General features: G+C 49.2%; 1 protein-coding gene across 1 annotated transcript in view; it reads left to right on the top strand.

Moving 5' to 3' along the window:
* iqca1 (IQ motif containing with AAA domain 1) overlaps window positions 1-14,457 on the top strand; it is an 85,015-nt gene that overhangs the window by 26,207 nt on the left and 44,351 nt on the right. Inside the window, exons 10-11 of the mRNA XM_051706001.1 lie at window positions 9,842-9,948; window positions 10,407-10,505. Of these exons, the coding sequence (XP_051561961.1) occupies window positions 9,842-9,948; window positions 10,407-10,505 (206 nt within the window). The remainder of the gene's footprint in view (window positions 1-9,841; window positions 9,949-10,406; window positions 10,506-14,457) is intronic.

Raw genomic sequence — 14,457 nt, 5'->3', positions numbered from 1 at the left:
TATGGATCGTATTGCCCCGGGATGTTTTGCAAATTTGACTTTGAAAAGAAGGCTTTGTGGAGGACAGTTTGATCTCCGACCTCAGCAAGGTATCTCATTTCAAAGTTAGATGCTTATTTTTAGGTTCCACCAGAGTGAGCTTTAACACCAGTGCCCTTTGACCCCAAGGTGAAATTTACAGCACTGCTTATGAGACTTAGATGTCAGTTATGATGATTTACTTTCTTGAATTTTTATGAGATGTTTAGATTAAGATTTTTAGACAATAGTGCCATGCAAACTGTCAGGATAGAGCACAACTCTCTGGTTCTAGAGGTAAAAATCCCATTTATTTTCTCCATAGACAAACTGATTTTTAACAATTACTTTTGAAGAAAGGCCTCCTGTGAGCTCCAAAATGCTTCTTATGAAGCTATAAGTCTGTGTTACTGCAACTTCATTAATTTTTATTTTATTTTATTTTTTTATTGTGTGTAACGGCTGAATTCCTGGTGAAGAACCACACTACCCATTGCCCCTTTCCCACTTATAGTCCTGGTACTTTTCCCTTAATAACTTTTTAGATGAGAACTCTTTCTATATGGGAACGGAACACCTGAGGAGACTTTTCTTGTTTTGCATTCGCACTCACAAAAGTAACCCCCGAAGTGACGTCATGTAGTATCGACCATTTTTCTTCTGAGGTTTTAGTCACGCGCAATTCAATAGCAACAGCAACAATGAAATCAACAAAACACCAATGGAGGATGGCAGGATCGGAGCTACACTTTTGTTAGGGCTGTTTTATACAAACTTTGGCTGCATACAAAAATGTAGGCAGCTGCCCTATCAGTTAATGGTTTAAACAACAGCATTTTAGATGAATGGAACTCTTATGGAAGCTGGTCTCTAAACAGTTTAAAAAGCACCTTATTTCATCCTACCTCCTACGGTTGCATTTTCACGTTTTCGGAGGAATCCTGTGTCTTCAGTTTACAGTTTACACTGGGCATGTTGCACTGAGTCGTGCTTTCTTGAAGCCGCTGTGAGAGATAAGACGAGGCGGTCAGACAACATGCACATGCTGAACTCAGCAGACAACATGTTGAAAATGCACTATAAACCTATTTATCAACATGATCATTTAAAATAAAGACTTTAATGACTCAACATAAATTACTGTACTGAAATACTCACTCATGCTTCCTCGGTAAGCTTCCTCTGTCCTCCATCCTTGTCTCATCGGGGTGCATTTAGAGAATTGATACTTCATGATGGCGGACTTTGATTGGTTTCCGGTCATGGGCTCAAGAGCAGAGGAGTGAGGAAACGAATAAACATCAATGAGGGTACTGAGAAGCAACTCTTGACTTTGATTTGGTAGACAAAAGTTTAATAGTGTAATCATATTTTAAAACAAAATTGTTTCACTGCTGATTTCTTTTTATTTTATATTTTTTTAAGAAATAATAATAAAAGATTAGTCCAAACTTCTTATTCCAACATTTTCTTTTTACTGTGTCTGGACATGTCATGTAATTTACTTAAAAAAGACGCAAGTTATGATGCAAGTTAACCATGCAGTAAAAGGAACGCAACACTTCTCTCATATAAACTAGAGTTCATGACTGTTTAATGTATAATAGACTTAAATTACCTACTCTCGATAAACATCTTATTATTTATATCCGTTATCCTTGAAAATATTTTATGTAGTAATCCAGAAATCACTTTATTTTCTGTATAGTCACACGGTACAAACAGTACCGATGCAATGAAAACTCAAAGCGTCTCCCGATGAAGTCACGCAGCAGCTCTCACCCCTCAAACACACACATATATGTGAAACGGGTGATCCTCTTTGGACACTTTGTTGGTTCAATGTTATTTCTGTTAAGGGAATTGTAAAATTAGCGCAGTCCTCTAAGTAGCAGGCTAGCAGCTGCAAGTTTGTTTACAAATGGTAGCTCTGGACTCCTTGCGTTTTTCAATGCTTTGTGCATCATAGGTTTTTGACTGATCGCAGGCTGCAGCATCTCACACAGTACCTTTACACCCCAAAAGTGCCTACCCCACTGCAGGGACTAATGCTGCATTCCATTAAACTTGGAAAATCAGATTTTCCAACTTCCTACCAGGAAAAGTGCAATGGAACACCACTTGAAGTCGGATTTCCAACTTGGAAACTCGTGTGGAAATTTTCAACTAAAGATTTCAAAATTTCACTGAGATGCAGGCATGTGACATCACACAAACATGTCTGCACCCAGGGAGATATTCAAAGTAAGTGTTAAACATGACTTTTTATTAAATAATATTGATAAAGGAGTCCAAGTTTCTACATGACACGATATTACAGCTTGCTTAACAAACGTTTGCAAAGAAAGGTCTTCAAAACATGGTAAATATACTCTCTTTTGATAATCGTACACCTTCAGCACAAATGCTAGCGTTGCAGCATTTTTATCAATTGGGTTGCTAGGACACGTCGAAACCCAGCTAAGCTAATGGGGGCATTACAGTTTTGTTTCCTTAAACTTTATCTTCTGAGCATCTGGCAATGGAATGCCTTTATGGTCGGAGATCGGAGATATCAAGTGGGAATATCCCACATCTGACTTAAATGGAATGCAGCATTAAGCCAGTTCCCTATCTGTCACTCACTCGACGTTGTGTCGATGTAGTGACACTAGGGGTCACTCTTGGGGTCACTCACCCGAGACACCTCTGGTCTTTGATAAAAGGCCAATGAAAATTGGCAAGTGGTATTTGCATGCCACTCCCCCGGACATACGGGTATAAAAGGAGCTGGTATGCAACAACTCATTCAGATTTTCTCTTCGGAGCCGAACGGTCATGCTCAATGAGCTGAATATCACTGTTCATTCACCTCTGCTGGATCTGACGGCGCATTTCAGTGGCTTCTCCCTCCTCTGCACTGGTGAACTGCAGAGAACGCCCCTGGGCGCTTCGGCAGAAAAACTAGAGAGTATATTTTCTGAAAGAGCATTTTTCCCCTCTAAAAGAGTATATATTTCTCTAAAAGAGTGCACACACGGAACGTCTTTTTAAAGACATGTCTTTTCAAAGATGCCTTTCCGATTGTGTGTTATTCCTGGTTGCGGTCGTTATATCTCTCAACTTCGGATGGTCATGATCACTGTCTTTCATGTCTAGGCAAGACCCACACGGAAGCAGCGTTTGTGAATGGTTCATGTTCTCACTGCGAGAACATGACCATGGCAACATTGCGGTTGCGGCTTGCTTTCGTAAGAAAGCAAGCCACCCCAGCGGCTCCCCGCCTCGGTCCTTCTACCTATGGGTATGAGGCCAGCACGGCTAGCACTGGGGGTGATTTGGGGACCCCAATGGGATCGTCTCCGCCGGGTATCCCCCCGCGGACCTCCCATTCCCCAGCACGCTCGTCTGCCCCAATCGGGCTTCCGGATGAGTTCGCCGGCTCATCTCACGGAGAGTCTGGCTTCTTGTTTAGAGCTTGTGAAGATGATGAGCTCTTGAGCGCAGCATCGGAGAGCGGGCTTGTCCAGTCGGACGCAGAAGCCTCAGCTGGGCTTCTCCCTTCGGGGACGATCGCCTAGTCACAGGCCGATGCCGAAATGATGGACATGCTTTCCCGGATGGCCGCGAGCGTCGGGTTAGAGTGGAACCCTCTGCATTCCCCTGAACCCTCGCGGCTTGATGACTGGTTTCTGGGCTCGTGGCGCCGCTCAAAGCAGCCGCGCCCCACTCCAGTGCCATTCTTCCCGGAAGTGCATGAGAAGCTGATGAAGTCGTGGGAGGCACCTTTCACTGCCCGGCCCGACTCCGCAGTACCCCTGCTCTCACTACCCTCGATGGCGGGGCGGCCAAGGGCTATACGGCAATTCCCCCGGTGGATAAAGCAATCGCGGTGCACCTATGCCTGCAGAGCGCCGCCGCCTGGGGTGGATGCCCTAAGCTCTCATCCAAGCCCTGTAGGCTCACGTCGTCCCTGACGGCTAAAGCCTACAGTGCTGCTGGACAAGCCACCTCTGCCCTGCACGCCATGGCTCTCCTGCAGGTCCACCAAGCCAAGGCGCTGAAAGAACTGCACGAGAGTAGTTCTGCCCCAGATTTGACGCAGGAACTGCACTCAGTGACTGACCTCGCCCTCCAGGCGATGAAGGTCATGGCGCGGTCTCTCGGGCAGACAATGGCCACACTAGTGGTCCAGGAGTGCCACCTTTGGCTCAACCTGGTCAAGATGGGCGAGGCCGACAAGACACAGTTCCTTGCTGCCCCCATTTCCCAGGCGGGCCTATTCGGTAACACCGTCAAGGACTTTGCCCTGCAGTTCTTGACAGTGAAGCAGCAGACGGAGGCAATCCGGCATATTCTGTCGCGGCGTGGCTCAAGATCCTGCACCCCGTCTGCTCATCGCCAAGGGCGTCCCCCTGCGGTGACTGCACCAGCTCCACCGCAGCCCGCCCCTTCGGCCCGGCCCCGGCGTGGAGCCCACTGCAGGAAGCCGACACCACCCATCTCACGGCCGGCGCCGAAGAACTCACGGAGGTCCTCGAAGCGCCCCTGAGACGGGCAACCCAGGGATGAGGGAACCCACTCACGTGGAGCTGGTAGGAAGACCACTCCATCCCCAGTGGAGGGCTGGGTGGAAAATCTTTTGTTGCCTTTTTGTTTGATTTCGCCACACGCCCAAGTGGCTGCAGTACCCAACAGTTCAGCACCTCGCGCTCCACCCCGCAGCGAGGTCCCACCTGCCGGTACGTCCAACGACGTTGTCCCCTTGGTCCCCCTCACGCGGAAATTGGACGCGTGGCTCGTGCTTTCCAATCCATTGCGGTGGCTGATCCGGACCGTCCGACTCGGCTACGTGATTCAGTTCACCAGGCACCCGCCCAGGTTCAGCGGTATTGACTTCACCTTGGTCAAGGGTGAAAACGCCGCCACCCTGCACGCGGAGATCGCTACCTTCCTACGGAAGGACACGATAGAAACTGTCCCTCCAGCCGAGATGAAGAAAGGGTTTTACAGCCCCTACTTCATCATACCAAAAAAAGGCGGTGGGTTGCGGCCAATCTTGGACCTGCGAGTACTGAACCGGGCTTTACACAGACTCACGTTCAAGATGCTGACGCAAAGACGCATTCTGGCGAGCATCCGGCATCAAGATTGGTTCGCGGCGGTAGACCAGAAGGATGTGTACTTCCACGTCTCGATCCTTCCTCGACACAGACCCTTCCTGCGGTTTGCGTTCGAGGTTCAGGCGTATCAATACAAAGTCCTCCCTTTCGGCCTGTCCCTGTCTCCTCGTGTCTTTACGAAGATCGCAGAGGCTGCCCTTGCCCCGCTAAGGGAGGTGGGCATTCGCATTCTCAACTCTGACTGGCTAATCCTAGCTCACTCTCGAGACGTGTTGTGCGTCTCTTTTCTTGGTTTGGAGTTGGACTCAGTCTCCTTGACGGTGCGCCTTACGAACGAGTGTGCCCAGTCGGTGCTGGCCTGTTCCAGCACTCACTGAAACTTTTTCAGAGGCTCCTGGGGCATATGGAATCCTCAGCGGTGGCCACCCCGCTCGGGTTGATGCTTATGAGGCCGCTTCAGCACTGGGTCCAGACTCGAGTCCCGAGATGGGCATGGCACCATGGGACACACCGCGTGGCCATTACGTCGGTCTGTCACCGTCTTTTCAGCCCTTGGACCGACCTCTCATTTCTACGAGCAGGTGTTCCTCTAGAACTGGTCTCCAGGCGTGTCATGGTCACGACAGACGCCTCCAAAACAGGCTGGGGTGCTGTTTGCAATGGGCATGCAGCTGCCGGCCTCTGAACGGGCCTGCAACTGCATTGGCACATCAACTGCCTCGAATTATTGGCAATTCTGCTCGCCCTGCGGAGGTTCCGGCCGTTGATCCAGGGCAAGCACGTGTTAGTTCGGACGGACAGCACGGCAGCGGTAGCATATGTCAACCGCCAAGGCGGTCTGCGTTCTTGTTGTATGTCACAACTCGCCCTCCGTCTCCTCCTCCGGAGTCAGCAGCACTTCAAGTCGCTGCAAGCCACTCACATCCCGGGCAACCTCAACACTATAGCGGATGCGCTGTCACGGCAGGTTTCCCTCAGGGTAGAGTGCAGACTCCACCCTCAGGTGGTCCAGCTGATTTGGAGTCGATTCGGACGGGCACAGGTGGACCTGTTTGCCTCCCAAGAATCCTCCCACTACCCGCTCTGGTACACCCTGGCGTTGGCACACAGCTGGCCCCCTGGCCTACGCAAATATGCGTTTCCCCCAGTGAGCCTGCTTGCACAGACCCTGTGCAAGGTCAGGGAGGACGAGGAGCAGGTCATCCTGGTAGCACCCTACTGGCCCACCCAGATGTGGTTATCAGACCTCACGCTCCTCGCGACAGCTCCCCCCTGGTGAATTCCCCTGAGGAAGGACCTTCTTTCTCAGGGATGGGGCACCCTCTGGCACCCGCGCCCAGACCTCTGGAATCTCCATGTCTGGTCCCGGGACGAGACGCGGAAGACCTAAGCGGTCTACCACCCGCGGTGGTAGACACGACCACTCAGGCTAGGGTCCCCTCTACAAGGTGCCTGTATGCCTTTAAGTGGCATCTGTTCACTAAGTGGTGTTCTTCCTGACACGAAGACCCCCAGAGATGCGCAGTCAGATCAGTGCTTTCCTTCCTGCAGGAGAGGTTGGAAGGGAGGCTGTCCCCTTCCACCTTAAAGGTGTACCTTGCCGCTATAGCAGCACACCATGACGCAGTCGACGGTAAGTCCTTAGGGAAGCACGACCTGATCATCAGGTTCCTAAGAGGCGCCAGGAGGCTGAATCCCTCCAGACCGCGCCTCATGCCCTCATGGGATCTCTCCGTAGTTCTTCAGGGTCTACAGAGAGCCCCCTTTGAGCCTTTGCAGTCAGCCGAGCTTAAGGCACTCTCCTTGAAGACTGCCCTCCTGACTGTGCTCACTTCCATCAAGAGGGTAGGTGACCTGCAAGCGTTCTCTGTCAGCGAAACGTGCCTGGAGTTTGGTCTGGGTTACTCTCACGTGATCCTGAGACCCCGACCTGGCTATGTGCCCAAGGTTCCCACCACCCCTTTTACGGACCAGGTGGTGAACCTGCAAGCACTGCCCCAGGAGGAGGCAGACCCAGCCCTGTCGTTGCTGTGTCCTGTGCGCACTTTATGCATCTATTTGGATCGCACACAGAACTTTAGAATCTCTGAGCAGCTCTTTGTCTGCTTTGATGCACAGCGGAAAGGAAGCGCTTTCTCCAAGCAGAGGATCACCCACTGGCTCGTTGACACCATAACTATGGCATATCTCGCCCAGAACGTGCCGCCCCCGGTAGGGCTACGAGCCCATTCTACCCGAGGTGTAGCGGCTTCCTGGGCCCTGGCCAGAGGTGCCTCTTTAACAGACATTTGCAGAGCAGCGGGCTGGGCAACACCCAACACCTTTGCAAGGTTCTACAACCTCCGGGTGGAACCGGTTTCATCCCAGGTAGTGGCACGCAACACAAGCGGATAAGCCCGGGTGTATCGCTTGCACATAGAGCCTTCCGCCTCCCTTGGAGCTGAAGACGTGTGCTGTTAATTCCCAGTAGTGTTCACAAACTTTGTTCCCTGGTTGACTTCCTCCGAGCCCTGTGACAGTCGTGTTTTCTGAGAGACTCACTGCTGGCCCAGTACACGTGCTAACTAAGAGCCCTGTTCTGGGGTAGGTGCTCCGCATGTGGCGGTTCATTGTAAGGCTAACCCCATGCGATATATATCTTCCGCTTGTTCATTTCCCTGCTGGCAAACTGCGTCTTCCTTGGGCATAGCCCCTCTGCCCCAGTCTCCATGTTTGTAGTAACTTCTCCCCAGTTGGGCAGGATCTACCTTGAAGGCTCTCCACATGGTTGGAAAGACCATGTGACGTATTCTTCCACTTTAATATCTCCCCCTCTCTTTGGGCGAGGTGTGGTCTCCGCGGTGTCTTCCCCTTGGGAGGGACACCCCCCGACTAGACCTGACGGCCCAGTCGGATAATCCCCCTTCTTTTTTAGGGAGTGGAAATATAGAAAGGGAAAAGAGGCCATGACTGGGTTAAGCCTGTCTCTATCTTTGGGTAGTCGACTTGTCCTCAAAAAGGGCCGTTCGACACTTATAACTATGTTAGGGGAGGTTACGTGTCGACCTGGTGTGCTGGCTATGAGGCACACAGCAGTCTGCCCACCACACACCGCCAGTTCACGTAACACAGTTCAGCCAATTGTGGCATTTCGTATAGGGACCCCTAGTGTCACTACATCGACACAACGTTGAGTGAGTGACAGATAGGGAACGTCATGGTTACTGGTGTAACCTCCGTTCCCTGATGGAGGGAACGAGACGTTGTGTCCCTCCTGCCACAAGCTGAACTACCCGCTGAAATGGCCGGACCTTATATCGGCTCCTCAGCATAAAACCTGAATGAGTGGTTGCATACCAGCTCTTTTTATACCCGTATGTCTGGGGGATTGGCATGCAAATACCACTCGCCAATTTTCATTGGCCTTTTATCAAAGACCAGAGGTGTCTTGGGCTCCCAAGAGTGACCCCTAGTGTCACTACATCGACACAACGTCTCGTTCCCTCCATCAGGGAATGGAGGTTACACCAGTAACCATGACGTTTTAGGTATTTTTCCCTGGGACTAGTACTTTTCATTGTTTTCACACTTTGAGAAACTATAGTTCCTCATAGCTATTTTTAGCTCCTACTCCGGGAAAGGGCCTCATGTTGTTGAAGAGTAAATATCTATCAATCAGATTATTGCGGCAAACAAACCGCTGCAAGAGTGCCTGGATGCGACCACCCACTTTCATGATGCACTGCGAATGACTCAATCAAGTCAGTCCACCTACACTCTCAAACAATTTCTGTATTTGTATATACCTGAATATTTTACAATAAAATTTATTGTTTCTATGCTTGTACACAACAATAAAATCAATATATACTGTATATTTTTCCAACGCTTGCAATTCGATTACGTCTGTCAGAATGCCACATGGGATTGTAGTTTATTTCATCATTAAAGACATTAAGTATACAGTCTTGTACCCTTGTCTTTTTGTCCCATTTTTGAAAACTTCTCTGCTTCAAATCAAAGTTTGTAATGTTGTGATTCCTCCAGAGCTGGCTGGGTTGGTTCATGTATTAGAACCATTTAAATGAAGGATTTTATGAAATCCCTATGGAAAAAAAATTATGGGAAAAATATTTACAGAACCAGGGCAGCTGAAAAAGTGGGCGAGCACTGTTGCGCTCTATAGATATAGTTGTGTATATTTATTTGTTAGGCAAATACACAAGACAGGGGAAAAGTACAGCAACTTCAGACTCATTGTGAGGTCAGACCCTGCCATTCTGTCCTGTTCCAGTTTCCAAATCAGCCTGGCACTCTGCCTTTAGCCAGGAGAGGAAGTGGGTGGAAATGGACTTCCTCTCAGGATGTGGCGCGTGAGAGCACAGCACAGAGGACAATTATCTGTGGCGTTCTCACCCAAACCAGAGCACCTGTGCTTCCTCTACACTCCACACTCAGGAGCTTCGATTGAGGCCCACCAGGCCTCTCAAAATTGTTTCCTCCTTTATACACAGTGCTGACTGATGTTGTCCTGGCTCTGCTTTGATGCTTTGTGACCAACTATTTTTAATATGTCAAAAAATATCTGTATGTTCTGCTGCTTTAGATAAATGTATTTTCTGCTGTGCTATGTATAGTACATCCGCAAATGATAGTTCCCAGAGCTATGATCATATCGACACTGTTGTGCCGATATGATTAATCTATATCTATATCCTCTAGTGATTTTTTGTGAGTTGCAGAGGTTTGGCATAGCCGGCATGAGAAACAGAACTTCCTTCAATATTTTGACGCTCAGCTGGTGCGAGAGGAGAAAAGACTGGAAGTTGAAGAGGAGGTCAGAGTTCAGGTGGGAGTAAAAAAGTCGACAATCTCTGTGCTTTATTCTTTAAAAGCCATAATTAAGCAATATCACATGGATAAGAGTGCTGTAGCATTGAATATCAATCCCGGAGGTAATCACAGCCATTCTGATATTCAGTACAACAGCACTCTTTCTTGTGTGATATTGCTTTCAAACAACAGTTTATATCGAGTTACTTACATTTTTAGATACAGTATGGCCAGTTATTTTGTCTATTTTTGCTCCACTAATAAAATATATCCAACAGAAGACAAAGCAGGATCAAACTTTGTGTTTCACTAAGCAATGCACAGACTCACTATCTTTCAGGATGGACAAGCGGAGTGATACACACAATGAAGTGTCCCAGTCCTATTTAATGGCACTCATGGAATGTTGGTTGTCCAATCAGATTAGAGGACCGGAAATAACTGTTTTTATCTTTCTCTCGCCCCTTGACTCAGGTGGACGAACTAATGAGGCAAGAACTGAAGAACCTTAAGCTGATGGTGGACAGAGAGAAGGGGAAGAAAAAGAAAAAAATCAAGAAAAACAGTAAAAAGGTGAATGGAAAACATGAACACACTTCTTTGAGATAAGACCTTAGCTCATTTTAAATGCCCTGCATAAGTGACAGTGTACAGATGCTTACTGCTCCATGATGCTGTTTAGATTGAAGATGGTGACTGGCCTGTAAACACCTGTAATGTGCTTGTTAGAAGTCTGGATGGATTTAGATCTTGAGATATTCTCAATCTTCTGTTTATGCACCTTGTGTGAGGGGCCCTGGGGTCATACAGTGACCTCTCATCATGACTAGGGATGTGGGCTGGACAGAGAATTAGAAAGGTGTCCTGCCCTTGTCAGCTTGTATTTTGATAGGCCCATTTCTCCCCACCTTCTCTGCCACACACAAACACACACACACACAAACACATTTGTATAATATATGACAACTGGACCAGGGCATACTGTATATGCATGGGTAAAAACACACACAATTTTGTGCGAATGTGTCCAAAAAATAAATACTATTGGTTTTGTTTGGATGAAACAGGCTTATTTACATTAACATTTAATGGTCAATGGCATGATGCTCCTTTTTTCTTTTCTTTTTTTTTTTCAGAATTATTAAGATATTCAAAAATACATTACAAATTTACTACTATGATGAACATGTTTTCAATATCTTATATTTTTATATTTTTTATGGGGCTTCAAGTCAAAAAGTGAAAAAAGTGTGTAACTGTCCAGACACATTAAAAAAAAAATGTTGGAATAAGAAGTTTGGACTAATCTTTTATTATTATTATTAGAGAAATCATTATGTAAAAAATGTCCTGGTTACTTTCGTAACCTCCGTTCCCTGATGGAGGGAACGAGACGTTGTGTCGATGTAGTGACACTAGGGGTCACCCTTGGTAGCCCCAAACACCTCTGATCTTTGAGAAAAGGCCAATGGGAATTGGCGAGTGGAATTTGCATGCCACTCCCCCGGACATACGGCTATAAAAGGAGCTGGCTCGCAACCACTCATTCAGATTTTGTGCTGAGGAGCCAAGACAGGGCCCCGGCCATTTCAGTGGGTAGTTCTAAGTTGTGGCAGGAGGGACACAACGTCTTGTTCCCTCCATCAGGGAACGGAGGTTACGAAAGTAACCAGGACGTTCCGAAAGTAACCAGGACGTTCCCTATCTGTCACTCACCCGACATTGTGTCGTATCCCTAAACAAAATGCCACAACTAGCTGAACTGTATTATGTGGACTGGCGGTGCGAGACGGGCAAACCGTAAATGTCCTCGTCGGGGGGGGGTGAAGACATCGTGGAGACCACATTCCACAGCAATTGTGTGGAAATATGTCACATGGTCTTACCGAATCTTGTCGGCAGTGTTGCATGTGGAGAAGTCCCCATGGTAGGTCCTACCCAGAAGGGACAGAGCTCTACAAACATGGCGACCGGTGGCAGAGGGAAAATCTGCCTAAGGAAGACATGGGTTTACCAACAGGGAAACCATCTCATGGAAGATACATCACACAGGGTTACAAACAGGCAACCAGTGCTTGTGGAGCACCTACCCCAGTACAGGGCCTAATAGCACACGTACTGGGCCGGTATCGAGTTTCTCTGTGAACTCGCCTGCCACAGGGCTAAGGAGGAAGGACATCCAGGGTCCACGACCTCGTGAACATGGCTGGGGGGTAACAAGCACACGTATCCCCCTCCAGGAGGGGAGAGGCACTATACACAAGTGGTACACCCAGCCAGTTGTCCCGCCAACTTACCTGTTCGTACCTGACAACACACGGGACGAACCAGCTCAACCCGGAGATTGAGGAACCTCAGTAGGTATTGGGTGTTGCCCAGTCCACTGCTCTACCGATGTCTGCCAAAGAGTCACCACTGATCAGGCTGCCACACTCCTGGTGGAGTGTGCCCAAAGCCCCAAGGGGGGCGGCACGTCTTGGGCGTGGTATGCCAAAGTGATGGCATCAACGTCCCAGTGGGTGATCCTGTGTTTGGAGGCAGCGCTCCCATTCCGCTGTCCTCCGAAGCAGACAAAGAGCTGCTCAGAGCCTCTAAAGCTCTTCGTGCGATCCAAGTAGATGCGTAAAGCATGCACCAGACACAGCAATGAAAAGGCTGGGTCTGCCTCCTCCTGGGGCAGCTTCGCTTGCAGGTTCACCACCTGATCCCTAAACAGGGTCATGGGAACCTTGGGCATATAGCTCGGTCAGGGCCTCAGGACCACGTGAGAGTATTCCGGACCATACTCCAGGCACGTGTCACTGACAGAGAATGCCTGCAGGTCCCCTACCCTCTTGATAGATGTGAGCTCAGTCAGGAGGGCAGTCTTCAAGAGACTTCCTTTAGCTCAACTGACTCCAGGGCTCAAACGGGGCTCCCCGCAGGACCACGGAGAGATCCCATGAGGGAATGAGGCACAGTCTGGGAGGATTCAACCTCCTCATGCCTCTAAGGAACCTGATGATCAGGTCGTGCTTCCCTAAATACGTTCCTGTCAACTGCATTGTGGTGCGCCACCATAGCGGCCACGTACACCCTCAAGGTGGGGGGACAGCCGCCCCACCAGCCTCTCCTGCAGGAAGGAAAGCACCGACCTGACCACTTAGTGAACAGACACCACTGCAAGGCATATAGGCGCCTCATAGGGGCTACTGGAGTGGTGGTGGTGTAGTGGAACAAAGCACTGAACTGGTAAGTGGAAGGTTGTTGGTTCAATCCCCACATCCACCACCACTGTGTCCTTGAGCAAGGCACTTAACTCCAGGTTGCTCCAGGGGGATTGTCCCTGTAATCAGGGCACTGTAAGTCACTTTGGATAAAAGCGTCAGCCAAATGCATAAATGTAAATGTCATAGAGGAAGCCCTAGCCTGAGTGATCATGTCTATCACAGCGGGTATTAGGCCACTTAGGTCTTCTGCGTCCCGTCCAAGGCAAATGCAAGTTGGCTCACTGGGAAAGTGAGTGCCAGCTGTGTGCCAGCGCATCTGTGCCGAGGGATTGCTTGGTCAGGGCATACCAGAGCAGGCAGTGTGAGGATTCCTGGGAAGCGAACAGGCTTACCTGCACTTGACTGAATCGACTCCAAACCAGCTGGACCACCTGGGGGAAGAAAGGGACCGTGGCCGTGAGTGGCCCAGGAACCAATCGTCAAGCCATGAGGGTTCAGGAGGGAGTGGAGGGTTCCACTCCAGCCTGATGCTCACAGCCACCAGGGCAAACATGGCCGCCAGCTCCACGTCGGCCTGCGAAGGTGAGCCCAGTTGAGTCCTCAGCATCAGACTGGACCAGCATGCTCTCCGATGCTGCAATCGAGAGCTCACCCTGAGATGAGCTGGCGGTCTCATCCCAGAACTCGACAAGTGTATTGGGGAATGGGAGGTCCGTGGGGACTTACCCGGCAGAGAGGCTCCCATGGGGTCCCCAAATCGCCCCCAGTGCTAACCGACATGGCCTCAAACCCATAGGTACAAGGCTGGGAGCCGCTGTGGTGGCTTTCCCTCTAATGACGGAAAGCATGACCGCAACATTGCCATGGTCATGTTCTCGCAGTGAGAACATGACCCATCCACAAACGCTGTCTCCAGAAAGAAAGGCATCTTTAAAAAGACATTCTCCGTATTTTCCCTACTCTTTTAGTAGGAAAAATATATTTTTTTATCGCAAAAATATATACTCTTTTAGACTGTCGAAGCGCCCAGGGGCGTTCTCTGCACTCCACCGGTGCACAAGGGGGAGAAGCCGCTGTAATGCACCGTAAACCCAACAGCTTTCTTAGAGGTGAATGGAACGGCAGAGGATTCAGCTCGCTGAACACATCCGCTCGGCGCCGAAGAAAAAATCTGAATGAGTGGTTGCAAGCCAGCTCCTTTTATACCCTTTTTATACCTATTTTATTGTATGTCCGGGGGAGTGGCATGCAAATTCCACTCTGCAAATCTCATTGGCCTTTTTTGAAAGATCAGAGGTGTTTGAGACTCCCAAGGG

This window comes from Myxocyprinus asiaticus, chromosome 9 (assembly GCF_019703515.2).
Source record: "Myxocyprinus asiaticus isolate MX2 ecotype Aquarium Trade chromosome 9, UBuf_Myxa_2, whole genome shotgun sequence".
Classification (NCBI taxonomy): domain Eukaryota; kingdom Metazoa; phylum Chordata; class Actinopteri; order Cypriniformes; family Catostomidae; genus Myxocyprinus; species Myxocyprinus asiaticus.
This window is presented reverse-complemented; position numbering and strand designations above follow the sequence as displayed.